General features: G+C 39.3%; 1 protein-coding gene across 1 annotated transcript in view; it reads left to right on the top strand.

Annotated features, from left to right (window-relative positions):
* The window catches only part of LOC136875950 (nephrin-like), a 698,420-nt gene that overhangs the window by 181,761 nt on the left and 492,755 nt on the right, over positions 1-23,904 (top strand). The window contains exon 3 of the mRNA XM_067149568.2: positions 9,518-9,631. Within this exon, the coding sequence (XP_067005669.2) occupies positions 9,518-9,631 (114 nt within the window). The remainder of the gene's footprint in view (positions 1-9,517; positions 9,632-23,904) is intronic.

The following is a 23,904-nucleotide window of genomic DNA, read 5'->3' as shown; positions in this document are numbered from 1 at the left end:
TCCTTTCTCGATCGCTACAAATCGACATCAATGAATATATACAGATGGACATACGAAAGTATATGAATGTTTACAATATTGCAGACCTTCATTTACAGATTAACTGCTGCTAAACGGTACGTCATATCGACAAATGATTGTACCGTAAGGCGCAGTATTTAGCGATCTGAATGACTGGTCCTATGATATTTTCTCGCATCTAATCTATTCATGGGTCAGATTGAATCAGAAACGTTGAATAGGTGGAAATTTGTGTAAGAATATCTTACATTGCATTACTTTTCGGATAATTATGTGACATAGCATTTGGCTCACATATGGGTACTGGGTGGGCCAATGTTCGTGTAGAGTTTGATCATACTATCTTTCCTGTAAGTGACTGAAATGATGCACATGAGAGGAAAAGGTTTAGAAATTAATTTCCATTAAGGCAGGTAGATTTCCATTAAGTTTGGTTGTGTGTATTTTAAGGGAGTGCAAAATCACTGTTTCGGTTTCGTAAAAAAACCCAATTAGTTCAGGGATTTAGAAACTATATTTGCCCTAAAACCTCCCCAAAGGATAGGTGGATTCTAAATATGAAGTTTGGTGGAAATATATCCAGTAGTTTTCAAGTTAGAGAAAGACAAACAGACCAAACAAACAAACAAAGAAACAAACAAACAAACTAACTAACTAACAGACACCAAGGAAACCTACCCTTGGACAGATGGATGCTATATAAAAAATTTGGTTCAAATATCTTGTTAGTTTTCAAGTTTGTAAGAAGTACGCTCTACACGCACCCGCTCTTGCGTTAAGTCCGCTGGGATTTGTATCGAAAAACGGTCCGTTAATGATATCTCCCTTACTAAATCCTGTTATCGAAATGATGCACATGAGAAAAAAAGGTTTAGAAATTAATTTTCATTAAGGCAGGTTGATTTCCATGAAGTTCGGTTGTGTATACTTTGAGGGAGTGCAAAATCACGGTTTCGGTTTCGTAAAAATCCCCACTCAGTTCAGGGATTTAGAAACGATATTTGCGCTAAAACCTACCCAAGGAGAGGTGGATTCTAAATATGAAGTTTGGTGGAAATATATATTTAGTAGTTTTCAAGTTATAGAAGGACAGACAAACAGACAAACAGACAAAGAGACTAACAGACAAACAAACAGACAAACAGACACCAAAGCTGAAAATGATGCAGATGGTCATTATTACACCTGAAACGGATAACTGTACGGAAATTTCGCCAAAATAATCAATGTACAGACACACAGTCGTTACGATTTTATTTTTTGCGCTAAAACCTACCCAAGGACAGGTGGATTCTAAATATGAAGTTTGGTGGAAATATATCCAGTAGTTTTCAAGTTATAGAAGGACAGACAAACAGACAAACAGACAAAAAACAGACAGACACCGAAGCTAAAAATGATGCAGGTGGTCATTATTACACCTGAAACGGATAACTATACGGAAATTTCGCCAAAATAATCAATGTACAGACACACGCCTCATTTATCGCTCTACATGTTTGTTTCTAAACCATTTCCTCGTATCTCCCATATTAAGGGGGTAAATTGAGTTCAAAATTTGAATAGGGTGAAATTTGGGTGCATTTTTAACATTTTACATTACATTTTGCCTACTTAAGTATAAGCTAGAATCATGAAATTTGGTACACATATGTCCCTTAATCGTGCCAATGTGCGCACACAACGTGATGATCCTATCATTGTTATAAGTGTGTCAAACAATAAAATATACTTGTAAAAATCACCAAATTTACGAACAATCCAGAAATACGGCCGAATTTAACGTATAAGGGAGAGAGATACGACAAAATGTCACAGGACCAAAGTTGTAGATCACTCCGAATTGAAGGGACATTGTGCCATCCGTTTTGTGATACGACTTACCGTTTAGCCAAAAAATAGCTCAAAAGGAATGTCTGCACAGTTATTAAAATTGCCTCCATATTTCGATATCTTTGGGGGTAAAAAGTGAAAAATTTGAACATCTTGGAATTTTCCCGTCGGTTAGGGACCAAAAGCTATAATTTCACCAAATTTCAATTGTCTACCTCGTCTCGCAGGTTGTGCCGCCATCTTGATTTGGGGGGATGGGGGATAAAAATGAGGAAATTCCCGAAAATTTTTAAGCCCACGAAACCTATGGGTTATCGTTTTGGATATACTATACGACTGTGTTCTTATACTGAGCCCAAAATTTGAGCCCCCCCAGCGTGCCCCCTTGAGGGAATTTTGAGATTTTCCGATTTTTCTAGGGATCCTGGGGTCATCAGTTTCCCTCGTACCAAGTTTCAAATTTCTGAGATTTCTGGAAGTGCCTCATTAATTCACGTCTTTTTTCATTTTTAAATATTTATATATACATCGCTCCAGCCCGACTTGCTTTTATATATATAGACTCGCTTTCGCTCGTTGGGGGCTGCGCCCCTAAACCCCCAATTCCTTTATATTTCAAGTGCTCACATGGAAAACTACTGTGAAATTTTTCCTTGAAATTTGAGTCCAATATTTTAATTGGGCGAGGAAGGGGCTAAATATGAAGAATGTGAACTTTTGGAATTTTTCCTTTGGTTGAAGCCTAATAGCTATCACATTGCCGAATCTCAAGTTCCTAGCTCATCTGGAATTGTCTAACCCGAAACTTGAGTCCGATATTTTGATTCGAAGTGGGGGGCTGTTATGAAAAATTTGACCTTTTTGGAATTCTCCCTTGTGTTATAGAATAATAGGTATCAGATTGCCGAATTGCAAGTTTCTAGCTCATCTGGAACGGATGGGTCTAACCCGAAATTTTGAGTCCGATATTTTAATTCAATGGGGGGCTAAATATAAAAAAATTTGAACGTTTTGGAATTTTGACTTAGGTTACATCCTAATAGCTATCAGACTGCCAGATTTCAAGTTTCTAGCTCATCTGGAAGGGTCTAACACGAAATTTCATCCCGATATTTTAATTGGCCAGAAGGGGGGCTAAATATAAAAAATTTCAACTTTTTGGAATTTTTCCTTGTGTTGCAGCCTAATAGCTATCAGATTGCCGAATTTCAAGTTCCTATCTCACTTGGAAGTGGGCAAACATTAATGTCAGTCAGTCAGTCAGTGAGTCAGTCAGCCTTGGTCACTTGTGGCCCACGAACGTTCCAATGAGCCTGCCAAATTTCATGATTCTATCGGTCTTATAAGTGTGTAAAACAGTAAATTAATTACGGAAAATGTAAAAAATTGACGTTAAATCTGAAAAATGGAGTTCTATCCAAGGCATAAGGGATCATGATACGACTAAAATTCCCGGGACAGAAATTGTCGAACCCTTCATGATAGGATCCGAACGTCTTGTCCATTTGGCTGTACGACTTACAGTTTAGCCACCAAAATTATCGAAACGTTACTTAGCACCATAATGAAATTTGCTTCCAGATTTTGATAACTTCTGGAGATGAAAACGTTAAACAATTCAACTCCTTCGAATTTCTCCGTCGGTTGCAGGCCAAAGATGTAACTGCGGCAAATTTTAATTCTTTGGCGCACTGCAACATATCGTCCAAAATTTAGTTTAAGGCAAGGGAAGTAAAAATAACACAAAATCAACATATGGAACTTTTCCACAATACAGCCTATTTGCTATCATATTGTCAAATTTTAAGTTTCTAGCTCATGTCGAAGTGGGTAAACATTTATGCCAGCCAGTGAGCCAAACAGTTTTATATATATAAAATATAGAGCCAGGCAATGTGCACGCTAAATAGTGCAGACTTTGGTTAGGAAATTTATTGCGGAAAATCGGCACGTCGTATCAAAGTATGGATTGCGCCATCAGACGACCCCTTTAGTCTTCTACATTACTGTCTTAGGCCTTTTCTAGTATCTTGCGTATTTATACCAAGGAAGGAGGTGAACATATCGATCCATGTCAAATTTCGACCGCTTTAAACAAGTTGAAAAAAAGATTGTGCCAACTTAGCAGACACCTACACTCTTGAAACTTGGCACGCTGGACGACAATATAACGACCTACAATTTTGGTTGTTTGAGGTTTTGCCGTATCTCCATGGTCTTCACCATAAATTGATTACGGTACATACATTATGCTGAAATTATGGTAGTGTTTCTAGGTAAGTTATTCCTTCAGTTTCCCATACATTCATAGCAGTAGAATAATCAAAGTCGGTCTACATATGGCCAATGGTCGTGTCAGGGAGCGTGCTGAATTTATTGTCTATCTGTCTTATGAGTGTGTTAATCAGTAAAAAACAAAATTGATAAAAACCGGGGAAATGAAGGTCAGTCTAAGGTAGAAGGGGTCGAGATACGACAAAAAGTCATACGACCAAAATTGTAGACATCTTAATTTTAGGACGCGAAAGTGCAATCAGTTCATTGATAGCAATTACCGCTCAGCCACAAAATAGCTCTAAACGAAAGTCTGCATCGTCATTAAATTTGGCTTCATATTTGGATTTTTCAGTGGGTTAATTATTCAAAATTTGAACTTGTTGCGATTTCTTCGTCGGTTACAGGCTTGGATCTAGAGCATTGCCAAATATTAATTTTGTAGGGCAGTGCATCATGGCGTCCGCCATTTTGTTAGGGGGGAGGGGTGCAGAGGATTTTGATTGGGTGGTGGAGTGGTAAATATGAGAAAATGGAATGTTTTGGAATTTTTTCTTGGCTTACAGCCCAATTTCTATCATATTGATTAATTTCAATTCCTGGATCATCTGGATGGGCCTAACACGAAATTTGAGCCTGATAATTTGATTGGGCGGGGAGGGGGCTAAATATGAAAAAATTGAACTAAATTTGAATTTTTCCTTGGGTTGCAACCTAATAGCCATCATATCGCCGAATCTCAAGATCGTAGATCATCTGGAAGGCTCTAACACGAAATTTGAGCCCGATATATTGTTTGGGCGGGGGGGGGGGATTAAATATGAAAAATTTTAACTTTTTGGCATTTTCCTTGGGTTTCAGCCTAATAGCTATCAGATTGCCGAATTCCAATATTCTAGCGCATCTGGAACGGAAGGTTCTAAACCGAAATTTGAGTCCCATATTTTGATTCGGTGGGGGGATAAATATGAAAAATTTGAACTTTTCGGAATTCCCTTGGGTTGCAGTCTAATTTATATCAGATTGCCAAATTTCAAGTTCGTAGCTCATCTGGAAGGGTCTAACGCGAAATTTTAGTCCGATAATTTGATTGGACGGAAAAGCGGCTAAATATGAAACATTTCAACTTTTTAGAATTTTCCCCACGGTTGCAGCTTAATAGCTATCAGATTACCGAATTCCAAGTTTCTACCTCATCCGGAACTGAAGGGTCTTACCCGAAATTTGAGAACGATATTTCGATTCGGTGGAGGCTAAATATGAAAATTTTGAACTTTTTGGAATTCTTCCTTGGGTTACAGCCAAATAGCTATCAGGCAGCCGAATTTCAAGTTCCTAGCTCATATGGAAGGGTCTAACACGAAATTTCAGTCCGATATTTTGATTGGGCGGAAGGGGGCTAAATATGAAAAATTTCAACTTTTCGGAATTTTCCCTTGGTTTGCAGCCTAATAACTGTCAGATTGCCGAATTTCAAGTTTCTAGGTAATCTGCAAGGGTGTAACACCGAAATTTGAGTGATTCGGTGGGGGGCTAAATACAAAAAATTTGAACTTTTTGGAATTATCCCTTGGGACACACCCTAATAGCTATCAGATTGTCACATTTCAAGTTCCCAGCTCATCTGGAAGGGCCTAACACGAAATTTCACTCCGATATTTTGATTGGGCGGTAGGGGGGCTAAATATGAAAAATTTCAACTTTTGGAATTTTTCCTTGGGTTGCAGCCTAATAGCTATTTGATTGCCGAATTTCAAGTTCCTAGCTCATCTGCAAGGGTGTAACACGAAATTTCAGTGTTTCGGCGAAGGGGGGGCCAAATACAAAAAATTTCAACTTTTTGGAATTTTCCCTTGGGACACACCCTAATAGCTATCAGATTGCCACATTTCAAGTTCCTAGCTCATCTGGTAGGGTCTAACATGAAATTTCAGTCCGATATTTTGATTGGGCGGAAGGGGGGCTGAATATGAAAAATTTCAACTTTTTCGAATTTTTCCTTGGGTTGCAGCCTAAGAACTGTCAGACTGCCGAATTTCAAATTCCTACCTCACCTGGAAGTGGGCAAACATTAATGTCAGTCAGTGAGTGAGTCAGTCAGTTAGCCTTGCGGCTTTCTATATATAAGAAATAGCATAGATCCAAGCAATGTGCAGGCTACACAGTGCAGACTTCCATTTGAAAATTTATTGCGGGCAAACGGTAAGTCGTATCGAGATACGGATTGCGCCATCAGACTTGTCTTTTAGTCACCTACAGTACTATTTGAAGCATTTTCTCGTATCTCGAATATTTATGCCATTGAAAGGGGTGAACGTTTCGATCCATATCAAATTTCGTCCGCTTAACACCAGCTGAAAAATTATTTCGCCAACTTAGCAGACAGCGAGAGTCTTGAAACTTGGCGCACAGATCGACGATGAAACGACCTATAGTTTTGGTTATTTGAGGTTTTGCCGTATCTCAAATGGCTTCACCATAAATTGGTTAAGTATCATAAATTAGGCTGAAATTTCAATAGTGTTTCCGCATGTACCCTCCGATTTCCCATACTTTCATGGCAGCTAGAATAACGAAAGTCGGTGTACATATGGCCAATGCCGTTGCCAAGGAGCGTGCTAAATTTCGTTCATCTCTCTATCATATGAGTGTGTGAATCAGTAAAATAATTTATGGAAATTTAACAAAATTTTGCGAAACCGGGAAAATGAAGCTCAATCTAAGGTAGAAGGGGTCGAGATACGACAAAACGTCATAGGACCAAAGTTGTAGATCTTTTAATTTTAGGGGCCGAAAGTGCAATCCGTTCATTGATAGCAATTACCGTTCGGCCACAAAATAGCTCGAAACGAAAGTCTGCACCGCCATTCAATTTGGCTTAATATTCCGAATTTTTTAATGGGTAAAATATTAAATATTTGAACTTGTTGCAATTTCTACGTCAGTTTCAGGGTAGGAGCTAGATTTTTGCCAAATTTCAATATTGTAGGGTACTGCATCATGGCGTCCGCCATTTTGTTTGGGGGCGGGGGGCAAAAATTAAAAATTTGAATTTTTGGGATCTTTTCCGTAGCTTACACGCTAATAGCCGTAACTTTGCCAAATTTCACATTTCTACCACATCTGGAAGTGGTCAATCATTTATGTCAGTCAGTGAGTCAGCCGTACGGCTTTATATAATAGAGATGACGGATAAGCATGAGCACGTTGAAAAGTGCAGACTTCCACTTCGAGATTCATATCTCCTAAACAGTTTATGATATTAAGAAACGGTTTGCGCCATCAGACGCCTCATTTATTGCTCTACATGTTTATTTCTAAACCATTTCCTCGTATCTCCCATATTAAGGGGGTAAATTGAGTTCAAATTTTGAATAGGGTGAAATTTGGGTGCATTTTTAACATTTTACATTACATTTTGCCTACTTAAGTATAAGCTAGAATCATGAAATTTGGTACACATATGTCCCTTAATCGTGCCAATGTGCGCACACAACGTGATGATCCTATAATTGTTATAAGTGTGTCAAACAATAAAATATACTTGTAAAAATCACCAAATTTACGAACAATCCAGAAATACGGCCGAATTTAACGTATAAGGCAGAGAGATACGACAAAATGTCACAGGACCAAAGTTGTAGATCACTCCGAATTGAAGCGACATTGTGCCATCCGTTTTGTGATACGTCTTACCGTTTAGCCAAAAAATAGCTCAAAAGGAATGTCTGCACAGTTATTAAAATTGCCTCCATATTTCGATATCTTTGGGGGTAAAAAGTGAAAAATTTGAACATCTTGGAATTTTCCCGTCGGTTAGGGACCAAAAGCTATAATTTCACCAAATTTCAATTGTCTACCTCGTCTCGCACGTTGTGCCGCCATCTTGATTTGGGGGGATGGGGATAAAAATGAGGAAATTCCCGAAAATTTTTAAGCCCACGAAACCTATAGGTTATCGTTTTGGATATACTATACGACTGTGTTCTTATACTGAGCCCAAAATTTGAGCCCCCCCAGCGTGCCCCCTTGAGGGAATTTTGAGATTTTCCGATTTTTCTAGGGATCCTGGGGTCATCAGTTTCCCTCGTACCAAGTTTCAAATTTCTGAGATTTCTGGAAGTGCCTCATTAATTCACGTCTTTTTTCATTTTTAAATATTTATATATACATCGCTCCAGCCCGACTTGCTTTTATATATATAGATAGATGACGGATAAGCATGAGCACGTTGAAAAGTGCAGACTTCCACTTCGAGATTCATATCTCCTAAACAGTTTATGATATTAAGAAACGGTTTGCGCCATCAGACGCCTCATTTATCGCTCTACATGTTTGTTTCTAAACCATTTCCTCGTATCTCCCATATTAAGGGGGTAAATTGAGTTCAAATTTTGAATAGGGTGAAATTTGGGTGCATTTTTAACATTTTACATTACATTTTGCCTACTTAAGTATAAGCTAGAATCATGAAATTTGGTACACATATGTCCCTTAATCGTGCCAATGTGCGCACACAACGTGATGATCCTATCATTGTTATAAGTGTGTCAAACAATAAAATATACTTGTAAAAATCACCAAATTTACGAACAATCCAGAAATACGGCCGAATTTAACGTATAAGGGAGAGAGATACGACAAAATATCACAGGACCAAAGTTGTAGAACACTCCGAATTGAAGGGACATTGTGCCATCCGTTTTGTGATACGACTTACCGTTTAGCCAAAAAATAGCTCAAAAGGAATGTCTGCACAGTTATTAAAATTGCCTCCATATTTCGATATCTTTGGGGGTAAAAAGTGAAAAATTTGAACATCTTGGAATTTTCCCGTCGGTTAGGGACCAAAAGCTATAATTTCACCAAATTTCAATTGTCTACCTCGTCTCGCAGGTTGTGCCGCCATCTTGATTTGGGGGGATGGGGGATAAAAATGAGGAAATTCCCGAAAATTTTTAAGCCCACGAAACCTATGGGTTATCGTTTTGGATATACTATACGACTGTGTTCTTATACTGAGCCCAAAATTTGAGCCCCCCCAGCGTGCCCCCTTGAGGGAATTTTGAGATTTTCCGATTTTTCTAGGGATCCTGGGGTCATCAGTTTCCCTCGTACCAAGTTTCAAATTTCTGAGATTTCTGGAAGTGCCTCATTAATTCACGTCTTTTTTCATTTTTAAATATTTATATATACATCGCTCCAGCCCGACTTGCTTTTATATATATAGATATCCATTTTGTTTAGGTATTGTCAGGCTTTTGTGAGAGTAGCTCGTCTAATTGACTAAAGCGAGAATGACAACATTCAAATCAATCTTCTTCTTAATGTCTAGATGATGTGAAATTGTAATATACGTATACAGTTACTTTCTTTCTTTTTGTTTCAGTGCCTCCTCAAAGTGTCACAGTCTTGGATGAACATGGAAATCCTATCCTCCGATCCGAAGTGGGCCCTTACACAGAAGGTGCCACTGCACGACTTACTTGCGTTGCGTCGGGAGGTAAGAATTTCTGTTACTTTAAAACCTAGGATATAGGATTGATATGGACAAACACAACAAAACAAATAATAATGAACAATTTATGCTTGAATGTTTTTGTAGTATTCATTTAAAAGGAGTCATTCACAATGGCCGTGCAGGAGAATTATCTAGTTTTCCTCACTTAACCATCTTACCCTTTATGGTACCCTCCTAACTTCATCAAGTCTTTCACTAATGCTCATTTCGCTGTCGTTCGTATGAATGTGGCCATCAGAACAGTGTTATAGCGGCTCAAGTGATCGCACGCACATGATTTGTAGCTAGAAACAGAGTACAGTAGAGAGTGACCGAACCTATGGTACCTAAGCCTATATCAGACAATGTTCAAATGTTGATTGTGATTTTGCAGTAGTGTATGTGTATGCATAAAATTGTAATAAAAAGTGAACGTTAATATTCAAGTTGCGATGATTGTATTTGTACCGGGCGGTACACCTCAACTCCGCACATTTAAAAGAAGCGCCTTAAGGAACGCTATCTCTCATGCTAAACGGGAAGCAGCTACTGCATGGAGTTGGGACAATAATCAGAATATGTCACTCATAAATAATAGAGTAATGTGTTATTGTGAAGTTGCCTAAACTGACCGGATTTATTTGTTTTGTGTTTGTTTACTCCAAGAGGTTTGAAATTTTCTCCATATATATCCTTACAAAAACTGTAGTCATGTACTCTGGTGCTCGGTGGAAGTAGTGGTGATTTTTAAGAAGTTTTGTTTTGTGTTATTATGTTTTCTCAACTAAATTAACTTTCATTTATTTTGTTATTTCAAGGTTTGCAACACTTCTTTCTCATTCCGCGCGCCTTTCAATCTGGCCAATCGGGAATTTTCTATAACTATTTTTTAACCAATAATAGGTTTCTTGTACCTTTTGAATTTGTCAATGGCTGTGTCCGGATTTAGTCCAGAACCCTCTCGAACCATCCCCCCGGGTATATAAGCTTCGGATTATTGAAAATACCTTGTCTTTGATCGCCGATTTCTCTGTGTGTGTGGGTTAAGACAGGAGGCGGGGAGCCTCGTTCTTCGGCAGACAGTACATCAGCCCAGGTATGTCCACCAGTTATATATCTCTGTAGCTACCTCCGCAGATTCAAATTTCTAACTATGTAACCTCCTGTTTTCTAAAATGTAAACTTTCTTTCGGCTTATGTAAAATTTCATAAAGATTTACATTGTAAATCGGGGATAGAGAGTGCGTTACCCTCTCGAGTTCCCCTTCAATTTATCTCGATGTGGATACGATTTTGTAACCATTTTCCTCCTGTAAATTACCAAGAAACTTGTTATTCTAGTCAACTCAGTAGTGTGGGATTAGCCTATGCATCATCGGGCTACAAGCCCAAATAGGGTTTTAAACCGAGTTTTCAAGGAGCACAAGTGTACGCCTCCATGTTCGGGCCAGTAATTTAACCTGGGTTTTTTTTCCACGAAGACACAGTAGTTTGGGTAATAGACACCCCTGTGTACAAATTGTAAGTTGTAAGTTGGGCCTAGAGAGGCCAGAAGTTCGTAAGATTCTTGGTGTAATGTCGCCTTCAGTGGGCTGTAATAAATTGGTAGCGCAGTCTCCTTGGTTAATGTTTGAGAGCATGTAAGCTCTTTCCTGTAATTTGCTAATTTTACTGTAATATTGAGGGGTGCCTCTGGAAGGCTGTAAATGTGTATCGGTTGGAGCAAGATGCTCTGTCTTGGGAGATTTCTCTTCTTATCTATGTAAACGCTACATTGGCGGCATTGTAAATTTGTAAATTAGGGGCTTGAAGCCCAAATGTCTTAAACTCCCTATTTTGGGGTTTTCTATTCTGGTATCTAAATTGTCATTGTATCTGATACATTGGTTTTCCTTCACTAAGTGAAGACTTTGTTAGGTTTTGAGATTTATAAAGAAATATAACCTTTATTTTAAAGCTTTATATGAATTTTGATATTGTAGATAGACCCATTCAACCCCGCACCTTCTTTCACCTGTCTGTGATCCACAAAAAACACGGTAACAGTATTTATTTGCGATAACGGATCAGGTCATACGAATAAGAGACAACATGTATCCTGAAATAAAAATACCCTGGGTAAAATATTTGAAAACATTTTACTTACAACATTAAAAGGAAATATTATTTTAAAATATTGGAAATACCCGAAATACCTACTATTCTACTATAGTGTTTCTCAAACTGACGGGGTCGCGGATGCTAAGTGTGTTGCACATATGAATCTGTTCCGGTTTTACGAGAGGATGTACTTCCTGATGCCAACCGTCTGTCGAGGGATACACTGCATGTTTCTGTGCCGGTTAGTAGTGGGATGTATTGTGTGAATATGAGGAGGAGTGTGTTAGAAAAATCACAAATACCCGGTCCCTCAGCAGTAGGAATTAACCATATATAATTAAAATCTCCGACCTGGCCGGGAATTGAACCTTGGTCCCTCTGAACCAAATACAAGTATGTTGACCATTCAAGTAAGGAATCGGAATGAAATTCCACCTAACAGAACATTAAAATTTGAAGTTTATTAGATTTAGTTGAAATAGAGATAACGAATAATAATACCGTGATAATCTTTGTTAATTCCTATGAGCATATACTTTGAAGAATTTAGGGTAATCCAAATATCCTTTAGACTATTCCGCATAACTTTTGGATGCCATTTCTGCTTCCAAAATCTACTATTATCCATTTGTCGTACCGTATGCTGAATTGCTCAGATAGATATGTTGGACAAGGTTCATAAATTGACTTCTCCTTACTCACTTCGTCAGCCTGGTTGGGTCTGTAATTGACGATTGATGCCAACAACATCAGCCCTTCCCTTTGACAAACAGTTGAGCCACTGAGAACTCCTATTGCAATGATTTCCTCTCGAGTGTCCTTCACTACGTTCTGGAGCTCTTCGTGGAAATTATATTCTCCGCCTACCTAATATCATCGTTCACTCCGTACGCCACAATATAGGCGTCTGTTCTGTCCCACAATATAAACGCTTGCTGACAGTTAGTATCCTATTTGAGTGAAACTTGTTTGTGAATTTCTTGTGGACCAGCGGTGCTACTCCTCATTTCGCCCTTAATCTGCTGCTGTCTCCACTGCCATCATTGTATCCACCCCTTGTGCTTTATTTTTTGCCATTACGTTAAGTTTTGCTCTCTAGAATTATGCGTCTAGTCTATTCACATTTCCAGCTATTCCTCGCATATTCCACGTTACAAACGTCATACACCTTCTTCCCCGCCTGGTTGTCAATGGGTAGAACAGTCTTTCCTTTTTTAATTTTCATGAAAATAAGTTCAGGCATGTAAGATATGGGCCCACAGTGCCTGTAGGTTAGTGAAGGGGCTGCCCTCATTTAGCGTCTGCCGTCACCACGCTGCAATTTCAGTACTGATGAATTATATTTACAGTCCCTACTCCCTGAGATAAAGATTCTCTTCCTTCAGGACTTAATGCTGAAGGTTTGTCATTTGGTATAGCCCCTCAACCTTACCGGCTAGGCTGACCCTGCCTGGGGCCGAGGATCTCGCTGGCATCGCCCTCGGGATCACTGAGGCACGCAAGCCTCCCCACCAGGTCAAGGTACCAGCCCCTGGAGGAGGTTTATATCTTTTGCTAATTTAAATTACATACTTAAATACATGCATCATCATTATAGGCCGTTATGCCTTTCAGCGTTCAGTCTGCAAGTCTCTGTGAATTTACTAAATGTCGCAAAAATCCTCCATTCGCAACGAGTGCTGTCGCCTCATTCAGTTCTGTACCTCTTATCTTTAAATCGTTAGAAACTGAGTCTAACCATCGTCGTCTTGGTCTCCCTCTATATCTCTTACCCTTCACAACAGAGTCCATTATTCTCCTAGGTAACCCATCCTCCTCCATTCGCCTCACGTGACCCCACCACCGAAGCCGATTTATGCATACAGTTTCATCCATCGAGTTCATTCCTAACTCAGCCTTTATCTCCTCATTGCGAGTACGCTTCTGCCATTGCTCCAACCTGTTTGTACCAGCAATCATTCGCGCTACTTTCATGTCTGTTACTTATAACTTATGAATAAGATATCCTGAGTGCATCCAACTTTCGCTCCCGTAAAGCAAAGTTGGTCTGAAAACAGACCGATGTAAAGGTAGTTTCGTCCGGGAGCTGGCTTCCTTCTTACAGAATACTGTTGATCGCAACTGCGAGTTCACTGCATTAGCTTTACGACACCTTGATTCAATCTTACTATATTACCCTCTTAGAAGAACACACATCCTAAATACCTGAAATTATCTATGTGCTCCAGCTTTGTATCACCAATCTGACATTCAATTCTGTTGAATTCCTTACCTACTGACATCAATTTAGTCTTCGAAAGACTAAATTTCATACCATACCCATTGAGCCTGTTTTCAAGTTGCAAGATATAAGACTGCAAGCTTTACGCACAATCTGCCATTAATCCCAAGTCGTCAGCATAGGCCAGACTGCTTAATACAGTTCCACCTAACTGAATCCCTCCCTGCCACTTCATACCTTTCAGCAGATGATCCATGTAAACTACGAACAACAAAGGTGTAAGATTATAGCCTTCTCTATCCCTAGTAAGTACCCTGAACCAAGAAATAATGATACCATCTACTCTCACTGAAGCCCATTTGTCAAAATAAATGCTTTTGATTGAATTTAATAATCTACCCTTGATCCGATAGCCCCCCAGTATGGTGAATAACGTTTTCCTCTGTACCCTGTCATATGCTTTTCATAGATCTACGAAACATAAACACAACTGTCTATTCCTCTCGCAGCATTTTTTAATTACCTGGTGCGTACTGAAAATCTGATCCTGACGGCCCCTCTGTGATCTGATATCACACTGGTTTTCATCCAACTTCCTCTCAACCACTGATCGTAACCTCCCAAGATGCCAGTGACCACTTTATCTGGTATACAAATCAATGAGATACCACGATAGTTGTTGGAATACTTCCTTTTTCCTTGCTTATAGATAGGTGCAATTACTTCTTTTATCCAATCTGAAGGTAACTTACCAACACTCCATGCTAATCATAGTATTCTATAAAGCCATTTCATCCCTGCCTTCTCAGTATACTTTACCATTTCAGGTCTAATTTCATCTAATCCTCCTTCTTTTTTGCAATTGATTTTATTTACCATTCTTTCCACTTCCTCAAGAGTAATTTCACCAAAATAAGTTTCCTCCTCCTCATGAACTCCGTTGTTCACGACACCAACACGAGGATTTCCTTTTACGTTGAGAAGATTTTCAAAATATTCCCTCCACCTGTCCAGTGATTCCCTGGGATCGATTTTGAGTTCACTTTAATTACTTTATTACTTAAATAACCAAAAAAACTGTTCATTTTGTTTTCCCCTTCCTTCATAATATTCTTTATTACTGACCAAGAAAGGTTTTCCTGCTGCTTGACCTAGTTTTTCCACGTTATTACTAAAATATTCCCACGACTTCTTTTTAGATTCACCTATGTACAATTCCCTGTCTGCATCAGTCCTTGTTTGGATTCCAGTTCTGATAAGCCTTCTTTTTACGTTTACAAGCTCTCTCACTTCATCATTCCACCAATATGTTCTTATCTTTACACACAGTTGTACCTAAATATTCCCTTGGTGTCACTACTATAGCATCCCTGTATGCCACCCATTATGTTTCTGTTTCCTGAACCTGCTGGGGGAAATGACCTTAGATGTTAGGCCCCTTTAAATAACAAGTATCATCATCGTCATCATCATCAATCTGCTTACTGTCCTCTGTTTGGAACTTCTCACTAATTATATCCATGTACTTCTGTCTAATTTCCTCGTCCTGTAGATTTTATACCCTTATTCGTTTGCAGGCAAATTTCACTTTCTCTATCGTAGGTCTAGAAATATTTAGTTTACTCCAGATCAGGTAGTGGCCTGTTTCATCGAAAACCTCCCGAAAAAACCCTACATTCCTAACAGATTCCTGGATGCGAATTCTACTTAGATATAGTATATTATGGATCTGGTACCCCTAGCCTCCCATGTGTAGCAGTGAATAGCTTTATGCTTGAAGAATGTATTCGTAACTGCTAAACACATACTAGCAGAGAAGTCCAGCAGTCCATTCCTATTAGCTTCCATACCATCCCCAAATTTATCAATCACCCTTTCGTATCATCGGGTTCTATTTTCAATTCTCGCATTGAAATCGCCCATTCGCACTGTTCTATCCTTTCTGTTGACCCTGACCACGATGTCACACAGTCCTTCACAAAACTTGTCAATTTCAACCTCATCTGCACCCTCACATGGTGAAAACATCGAGACAATTCTCGTCCTAATTCCTCCAACTGACAAATCTACCGACATCATTCGCTCATTTACGTTCTATGTTGTGTGCAGTGGTATTGTGATGAACAGTCCTACCCCAGACTCTGCCCTTCCGTTTTTAACACCCGTCAAGTACACTTTATATTCTCCTATCTCTTCCTCGTTATCACCCCTTACCCGAATATGACTTACTCTTAGCACATCCAGATGCATCCTCTTTTTTGACTCAGCCAGTTTTACTTTCTTCCTTCGATAAGCCCTATTAATATTGCTCGCTCCCCATCGAATTCCATTTCGTTCGCCAAGTTGTTTCCAAGGAATTCCTCGCCTGTCAAATGGGAGTGGGACTCCGTTACTCCCATAGGTCCGATGCTTGCTTTTAAATGTTCTGAACTCGATAAAATCATGAAGTAGGTTGCTACCATGCTTACATATAGTCCAAGAGAGGATCTGTCCTCTAACGGGTTAGGGGCCACTGGTGGGTTATGTATCCCTAGCCGTGTTAGCACAAGGAAGGTCATGACTCAGAATATATCCGAGATGCCCACTGCCATTCCGTAGCAACTGGTATCCCAACTCTCAGGACCACTTGCTAGGCCACTCAGTCGTTGTCCATGGTTCACGAACTAGGACGTGACTACAGTAACCTACACCATGAAACATACAAATTTAAAATTGTAAACATTCCTTACTTCCTTTTGAACTTTCCTGTCTCTATATAAATAAAATAAAGTTAATAATTTAATGTTTCCATATTAATTGTTGAATATACTTTAAATTTACTAAATGTAAGATATAGAACATATTGTTCCTCTTAGAAAAGATAATTAAGTATCAATTTGTATGTCCAACAATGTCCCCTTCTGTACGGCGTAGGACATGAAGTGGGATGGATATTCGTAGCGAGATTTAAGACCGGATGCCCTTCCTGACGTCAACTTTATCCCAGAAGGTAATAGGATGAAATTAATGACGTGATTTATGATAGTAGAAAAATATGTACTTAGACTTTTGCTGTCGAAGAGCACCAACGGGTCTGCTCAAGACTTGACGTCCCTATTCGACTGACGGATCACCGTCAACAGCGTCATATACCCTAATTTCATATGAACTCTGCGGACATGTTTGAAATTGAGACTGGGCTTTTGGCACGTCCAGGCTTCTCGCACACAATCTCGTGATTACAAGTTTTATATCGCTACCTCTCTTTCCCTGTCGGCCAATATTCTAATAGTGAAATTGTTTTCAACCAACGGGACTCGATCCAGATAACCACAGTGTCAGACCGTATAGACTTGACGCTTTAACAATTCTGTCCACGAGATGCGCAAGCATAATGAATAATAATTATAATAGAATAATTATAATCGATAATAAGGAAAATCAAATACTGAAAGCGAAGTAATCCCAGAGACAAGTGGTCATTAGAAAATCATGAATGGGGTATTCCTGCAACCAGCATCACAAAACGCGCTATGTCTGTAAAGTAATATGGAAATAAAATGAGGATTTAGATAAAATAAAATAAATGAATTGGTGAATGTTCTGTGGAAGTAATGCCTACAGAAGGAATATATCAGAGAATTTCTAAAAAATCCGTAGTTCTATTCGAACATGGAACCATTATTCATATTCCATTTTACTACACATTTCAAACTCTCATGCTAGGCACAAGATAAACGGGAACACCTCCCACTAGCATGTTGGTTCTGCTACCATTAATCTGGCAGAACGGAAGTAATTTATCACACGCTAACTCTGTAAATGTAGTCCAAGTGCTCCATCGAGGGTGCTCATAATCGACCTTGTGATGAGTTTCCTGATCCCGCCTTTGTAGCTCCATTAACTGATCCACATGACAAAGAAACAATCAGACAGTGGGGAATACTAGTGAAAGCTTGAACTCCAGCAAAACATCCTCTGCTATCAGCAGTTCACTTGTAAATGTTAGCGTCAAATTCATAATCCATAAATTACACAGAAACAAAAGCACTATGAATATGACTGTCATTACTACAAGATTCGTAATCGATTCCTAACGAAATATTGTAATGATGTTTGTTGTATTATTCTAATACGTAGTCTTTACCGCTCGGGCATGCAGTAGAGTAGAAATAAGATGCAATTGTCAGGTGTTTGTTCTCTAGTAAGAAAAACTTCCTTTTGGCGTCTTGGTTAGGTGAATTTTTCTGATAGCAATGGCAGCGTGTTCGGAAATACCCATTATAAACTACCAGTGCATGTGTATGGGACTGAAGAGATAACGCCCTTAATAGGAATCCATATTTTGAAATGTGCGTTATTAGTACAATAATTTCAAATTCCCTCCACAAGCCTACGAAGTTTGTAATTGATATTTCGCGAATAATACCAATATACAAAGTTTTGGTAATGAGACAAAGTCTCTCGTAGTGCATTGGCATTGCCGGTGGCTCCGAGTAGCCTGCGCAGTGGCCTCCACGGTATGCAGTAGCCATGCGTCTTGGTGGGTGTGTTATTTACCAACTGATGAGCCCAACTAAGCACGCTGGGGCGAAACGTTGGCAACTAGGAATGAGTTAGCTGTCCAATAAGGCGCCATTTACATTGGTATTATAAATTTACTCATTTGGGACAAATATTTCAGGTTACCTATGGGAATCAATATCCATGTCATATTTCCGAATAGTCTTTATACTTACATCAATTCTTCTTCTACCTCACGACGAGGCCTACTAGGGAACACATGTCAATTTCAATTCTTCTTTCCTTACTGTTTCCTCTTCAGTTATTCCCGGTATTCCTTCAACATTGCACTATGCTTTATATTCTCTCCTCAGACCACTGGGGCCTGGGTTTCCTTTTCTTCCTCTTTGGAATCCTTCCATTCTAAAAACCATTTTTTCAAAATGTCGTGTTCTCTTATTTCTTTATAAATCTGTCTTTACCTCTTGTGTCCAGCTCGTTGTTGACTTTCTTCCCAAAGGTACTTGAATACGTGTATTGTCAATCTGTTATTATCCATTTCACAGATGTTCCAAGTAATAGCAATCTCTTTTTTTCTTATTGTTTCTCTTATCTTTTCTATGTTCTCGTATATTTCCTTAATTCTTCTTATTTTCCATTGTTCTTCTGTTTTCATTGGTTCTAAGAAATGTCTCATGATTCTTCTTTCTAGTACTTACAGTTTATCTAAACTATAGTTCAAAACTAGACGTTCACTTTCAATTTAATTTAATGATTGGGAAACTTTCTCTTATATAAACGTTGCCAGGAGCAAGTGAAGACAGTTTGCAGTTGGTCAAGACATTTTGAATTAAAACTTGGATAGGCACGTGATGTATCTACGGTGTATCAAGACTGTTCCAAAAACTAGGACTAAGTTTCTCATGTTTCAATTCTTTTTCTCTATCATTGACAGAGAAAAATTCTTTTTTTTTTTTGCTAGGGGCTTTACGTCGCACCGACACAGATAGGTCTTATGGCGACGATGGGATAGGAAAGGCCTAGGAGTTGGAAGGAAGCGGCCGTGGCCTTAATTAAGGTACAGCCCCAGCATTTGCCTGGTGTGAAAATGGGAAACCGCGGAAAACCATTTTCAGGGCTGCCGATAGTGGGATTCGAACCTACTATCTCCCGGATGCAAGCTCACAGCCGCGCGCCTCTACGCGCATGGCCAACTCGCCCGGTAGAAAAATTCTTATAAGTACTTCCAGAGTATAACTCATTAGACTTATCAAAATGTAATAACTATAATAGTTGAAATTCTATAACTTCGGAAGGCACTTGGAAGTAGACTTCACCGGGTGAGTTGGCCGTGCGGTTAGCTTGCATCCGGGAGGTAGTGCGTTCGAACCCCACTGTCGGCAGCCCTGAAGATGGTGTTCCGTGGTTTCCCAATTTCACAACAAGCACATGCTGGGGCTGTACCTTAATTAAGGTCACGGCCACTTCCTTCCCACTCCTAGGCCTTTCCTATGCCATCGTCGCCATAAGATCTATCTGTGTCGATGCGACGTAAAGCAAATAGCAATAAAGAAGTAGAATTCAGCTGTCCGCAGATATTTTAGCAGTGTTGCAGATGTGGTTGAACAGTTTCAAACAGCGAGCCTGGTGGCCATGATCGTTAAGGCGTTGAAGTCTATATCGGTGGCTTTCTTTCAAAACCTCGTAATGTCCAAATGCTCATCCTACCCATTATATTCCTTAAGACTGTTCACGCCTCCCAGCCTCATATTTATATGCAGCCCATCAGAATAAATTTCGTTTTTTTAATTTTCCAATGCAAATGTGTAAAGGAAAATAGACCTTACCAAATGGTATTGTAGATATGTTGTTTGTATGGCAAATTTACGCACTTCTACGGTATAATGTATTGAAGGTTCATTTTTCTTTCCACATTAGCATAAAAAATGTACACAACGAAAGTTACTATGACGGACTGCATAAAATTATGTGGCTCGGAGCCATGGCCAGGCTTAAGGAACATAATGGGTAGGTAGAACATAGGGACATAATGGCTTTTAAAAGAAAGCCATCGGTATGGTCTGACACTGTGGTCATCCGTTTCGAAACATTTTCACCATCAGAATGTTGGCCGGCAGTTTAGGGGATATGCTGGTAGAATTTCTATTCACTAGATTGCGCGCCAAAATACTGGATCCAATTCCAAATCTTTGCTCAATTTTCATATAGAGTGCGGGCATATGACGCTGTTGATAGTGATTCGTCAGTCGGATGGTGACGTAAAGCTTTGAGCAGACATCTTTGTGTTATTCAACAGGAGTAGGCAATGTGCCGACACCGGGTTTCTCCCTCTCCTCGTCTCGTTATCATCATCATCATCCCATATCCAGACGTGCACATCACCTTGGTTGACAAATAAAAAGACACGCACCAGGCGAGCCCAAATGTCGTCGGGCACTACTGACACGAAAAAGCATACAATAAACAAATACGTTTCAAAAGGAAGTTCTTACTATCTGCCAGTCTAATAATTCCATCGCTTCTGTGATCCGATCCAGTTGCATTGATAATGTAGAATATGTGATTATTAAGAACTTTCCGCAATGTTCGCTGATTTTTTAACAGTACCTCCCACACATAGCAGGGGCAAGTACCTGCCATCAGTTACTATTTATCGTTGCTGCCGGGACAGAACCTCCTATGTGAAATATTTTAAACTATAAATTTGGCCTGTGTGGTTGTGTCATCTAAGGTGAAATATTGTGTGAATCTTTTCAAGGCATTCTTGCTCTTCATAATGTATGTGCTGCGGGTCAGTATACCTCCTAAAATTTTATCACAAAGGAGGTTTTGCCCCGGCAACGACGTTATTTTGCTGAATAGACGACCTAATATTATGAACTTTACGGTCAAACAAACCACCTGTTTGGCTTTGTTTCAGTATGATATTTCTCTGGAGGATTATTTCGGTCACATCGACTTTATCCTAGCATTTTTACCCGAGTAGGAGAGAATATAATGTCCTCATCATACTGTATAATGCATTCGATCCATTTTCCCTTCGTAAGCAATATTAAAGTTACCACCCACAAGATGATCACTTCTAATCATAGAAAGCGATCAGAAAGCACCATAATTTACAAATTCAGTCCGTTATCTCATTAGTTTCAGCCAAATGATAAAATGTGGACAACGATCACGTTTTACAAGAGTCAGTTTAGTGAATAGCTCCTTCAGCTTACCGGATACGTAGGAACACAGGTATGAACAACAGACTCTTCCACGATATCATCACATCAGCGAGAATCCCTGCGAGTTGTCTGCCTGATTCCACGAGCTCATACGGCGCTGGATGGTATTAAATCGGACCTGAATTATTTAGGGTAGATTTAAAGCCACGATTGACAATAAAATACCTCTTCTCGCTTGACTTCGGTGAAGGACAGCAAATTGTACACCTCAAAGACTTGAAAATATCTCTTTCTTGCTTACGAAGCTACTATCTGGTTTTTAACTTGTGAATATAGAAAAGTGCCATGAGCGCTGCTACAAACTATAGCTTACTGTGCTGTTATATTCCCGACAGTTTCGTATGCTTCTGAGATTTTGTGTCCCAGTTGGAGGCATATCAAAATGTTAGGTTGTTTTCATCTGAAATATCTCAGGTTAACGATGCATATCAAGAGGAGTGATAGCGTCAGAAGTATTGATGTAATTTAGAAGGCAATCTATTGAGATTTCTTGAAGAGGCTTTTAGTCACTGCAAACAGCGAAGTGTTTACCTTGAGCGTTTGGCTTGTGATCGTTCCAAATGGCGTAACATAATATGTGGCTAAACTTATGTTTACGAAACTGAGCACATGCAGATACTGGATGAAAAGCGGTGATGAAATGAAGAGTGTCTGTTCAAACGGTGCTATTTACACTTCACAAAACCCTTAGTATTTCGACCACATGCACTGCAGTAGCTAAAAATACTATCGAGTGTCATTAGCAATCCAGACCAGAAAGAGTTCATTCTTTAAAGTTAATATCATACCCGATCATGGGTACACTCCATGGTGCCTTTTGTTATACGTTTCCTTGCGTTTTTTCCACCACTTTCTTAGGGTTTAAATAACACCGTTTGAAGAGACACTCCTCAAATGAAGAATATAATAGATCAAATACACATGCAGTGCTAACAGTATTCTTCAGTGCACCACCAATCACCGTCTCTTCAAAACATAATAGCATAATATAAACACAAATACAATTTTTCCGATGCAGCGAGAATTTTCGGGCAGTCTTTAAGAACAGTACTCTACGAAAAGCAGCAAAAAGAAAAAAAAAAGGAAAGTAATAGGATGCATACCTTCCTCGTTTCTCTCGCAGTCCAGGTTTCGCTTCCCTTCATGACAACCATCACTTCTGCACATCGATCACGTCGGTTTTTTCAAAACAAAATCTAGGTTCAGCAGTCTTGCTCGTGCTTATGAAAGAAATAGAAATGACACTGTGAACACACACACACACACACACACACACACACACACATACACACATACACACATACACACACACACACATACACACACACATATACAGTTCCTGGCTACTTCACTACGTTTACTTCTTCGGGCTAGGGTAGAATTTAGGCAATCACCGATCATTGTACGGTAACAATTCTTCGCAGTATTTGGGCTTCCCTGTCGGGGAACCAGTCATAGGCCTATTGAATTTCTCAAGCAATTGTTCCAAAGTGCTCTGGCATATTTGTTGGCATTGGGCATGACGCCGATTTAACTGGTTGCTAATATTAAGAGACGAGAAGCCCTCACGACCACACAACATGATGATTTCCATAAATTCTTCCTGAGGCACCACTGATCACTGCAAAGCAATAACATAGACACAAATACAATTTTTCCAATGCGGAGAGAATTTTCGGACAGCCTTAAGAACAGTACTCTACGGAAAGCAGCAAAAGGAAGAAAAAAGAAAGGGAATGGCATCCATATCTTCCTCGTTTCTCTCGCAGTCTAGGTTTCGCTTCCCTTCATGCCAACCATCACTTCTGCTCATAAATCACGTCGTTAGGGATCCCAGAAGAGTACTGTACATCATGTCCTCTATCAGACAATTTAACCATTATTTTGGAGATTTCCTTGAGAGTGGGGGATTCTCAAAGTAACAAGAGTAAAGTACTAGTTTCTAGTGCAAAGACTAGTAACTAGTCAATTTTACAAGTTTGTCGGTGATAATGTTTCTCAAAGTAATGGTATAGTGAGTTAGAACAAAATTTCAAGAATAATGCTACAAGCCTTTGAATACTGTAGATTTATATGTTATCAGCGGGTTGTCAGTAATAATGATTTAATTAATTGCTAGTTATCACAAGTATTGTGATGTGTGGTCTACTGATTTTAATTCATGTGAATTGGTTGTAGGAAGATGATAATTATCGGGAAATTATATATTATGCAATTACGGA

The sequence above is a fragment of the Anabrus simplex genome, chromosome 6 (assembly GCF_040414725.1).
Source record: "Anabrus simplex isolate iqAnaSimp1 chromosome 6, ASM4041472v1, whole genome shotgun sequence".
NCBI lineage: Eukaryota > Metazoa > Arthropoda > Insecta > Orthoptera > Tettigoniidae > Anabrus > Anabrus simplex.
Note: the sequence above shows the minus strand (reverse complement) of the source record. Positions and strands in the feature narration are given on the sequence as shown.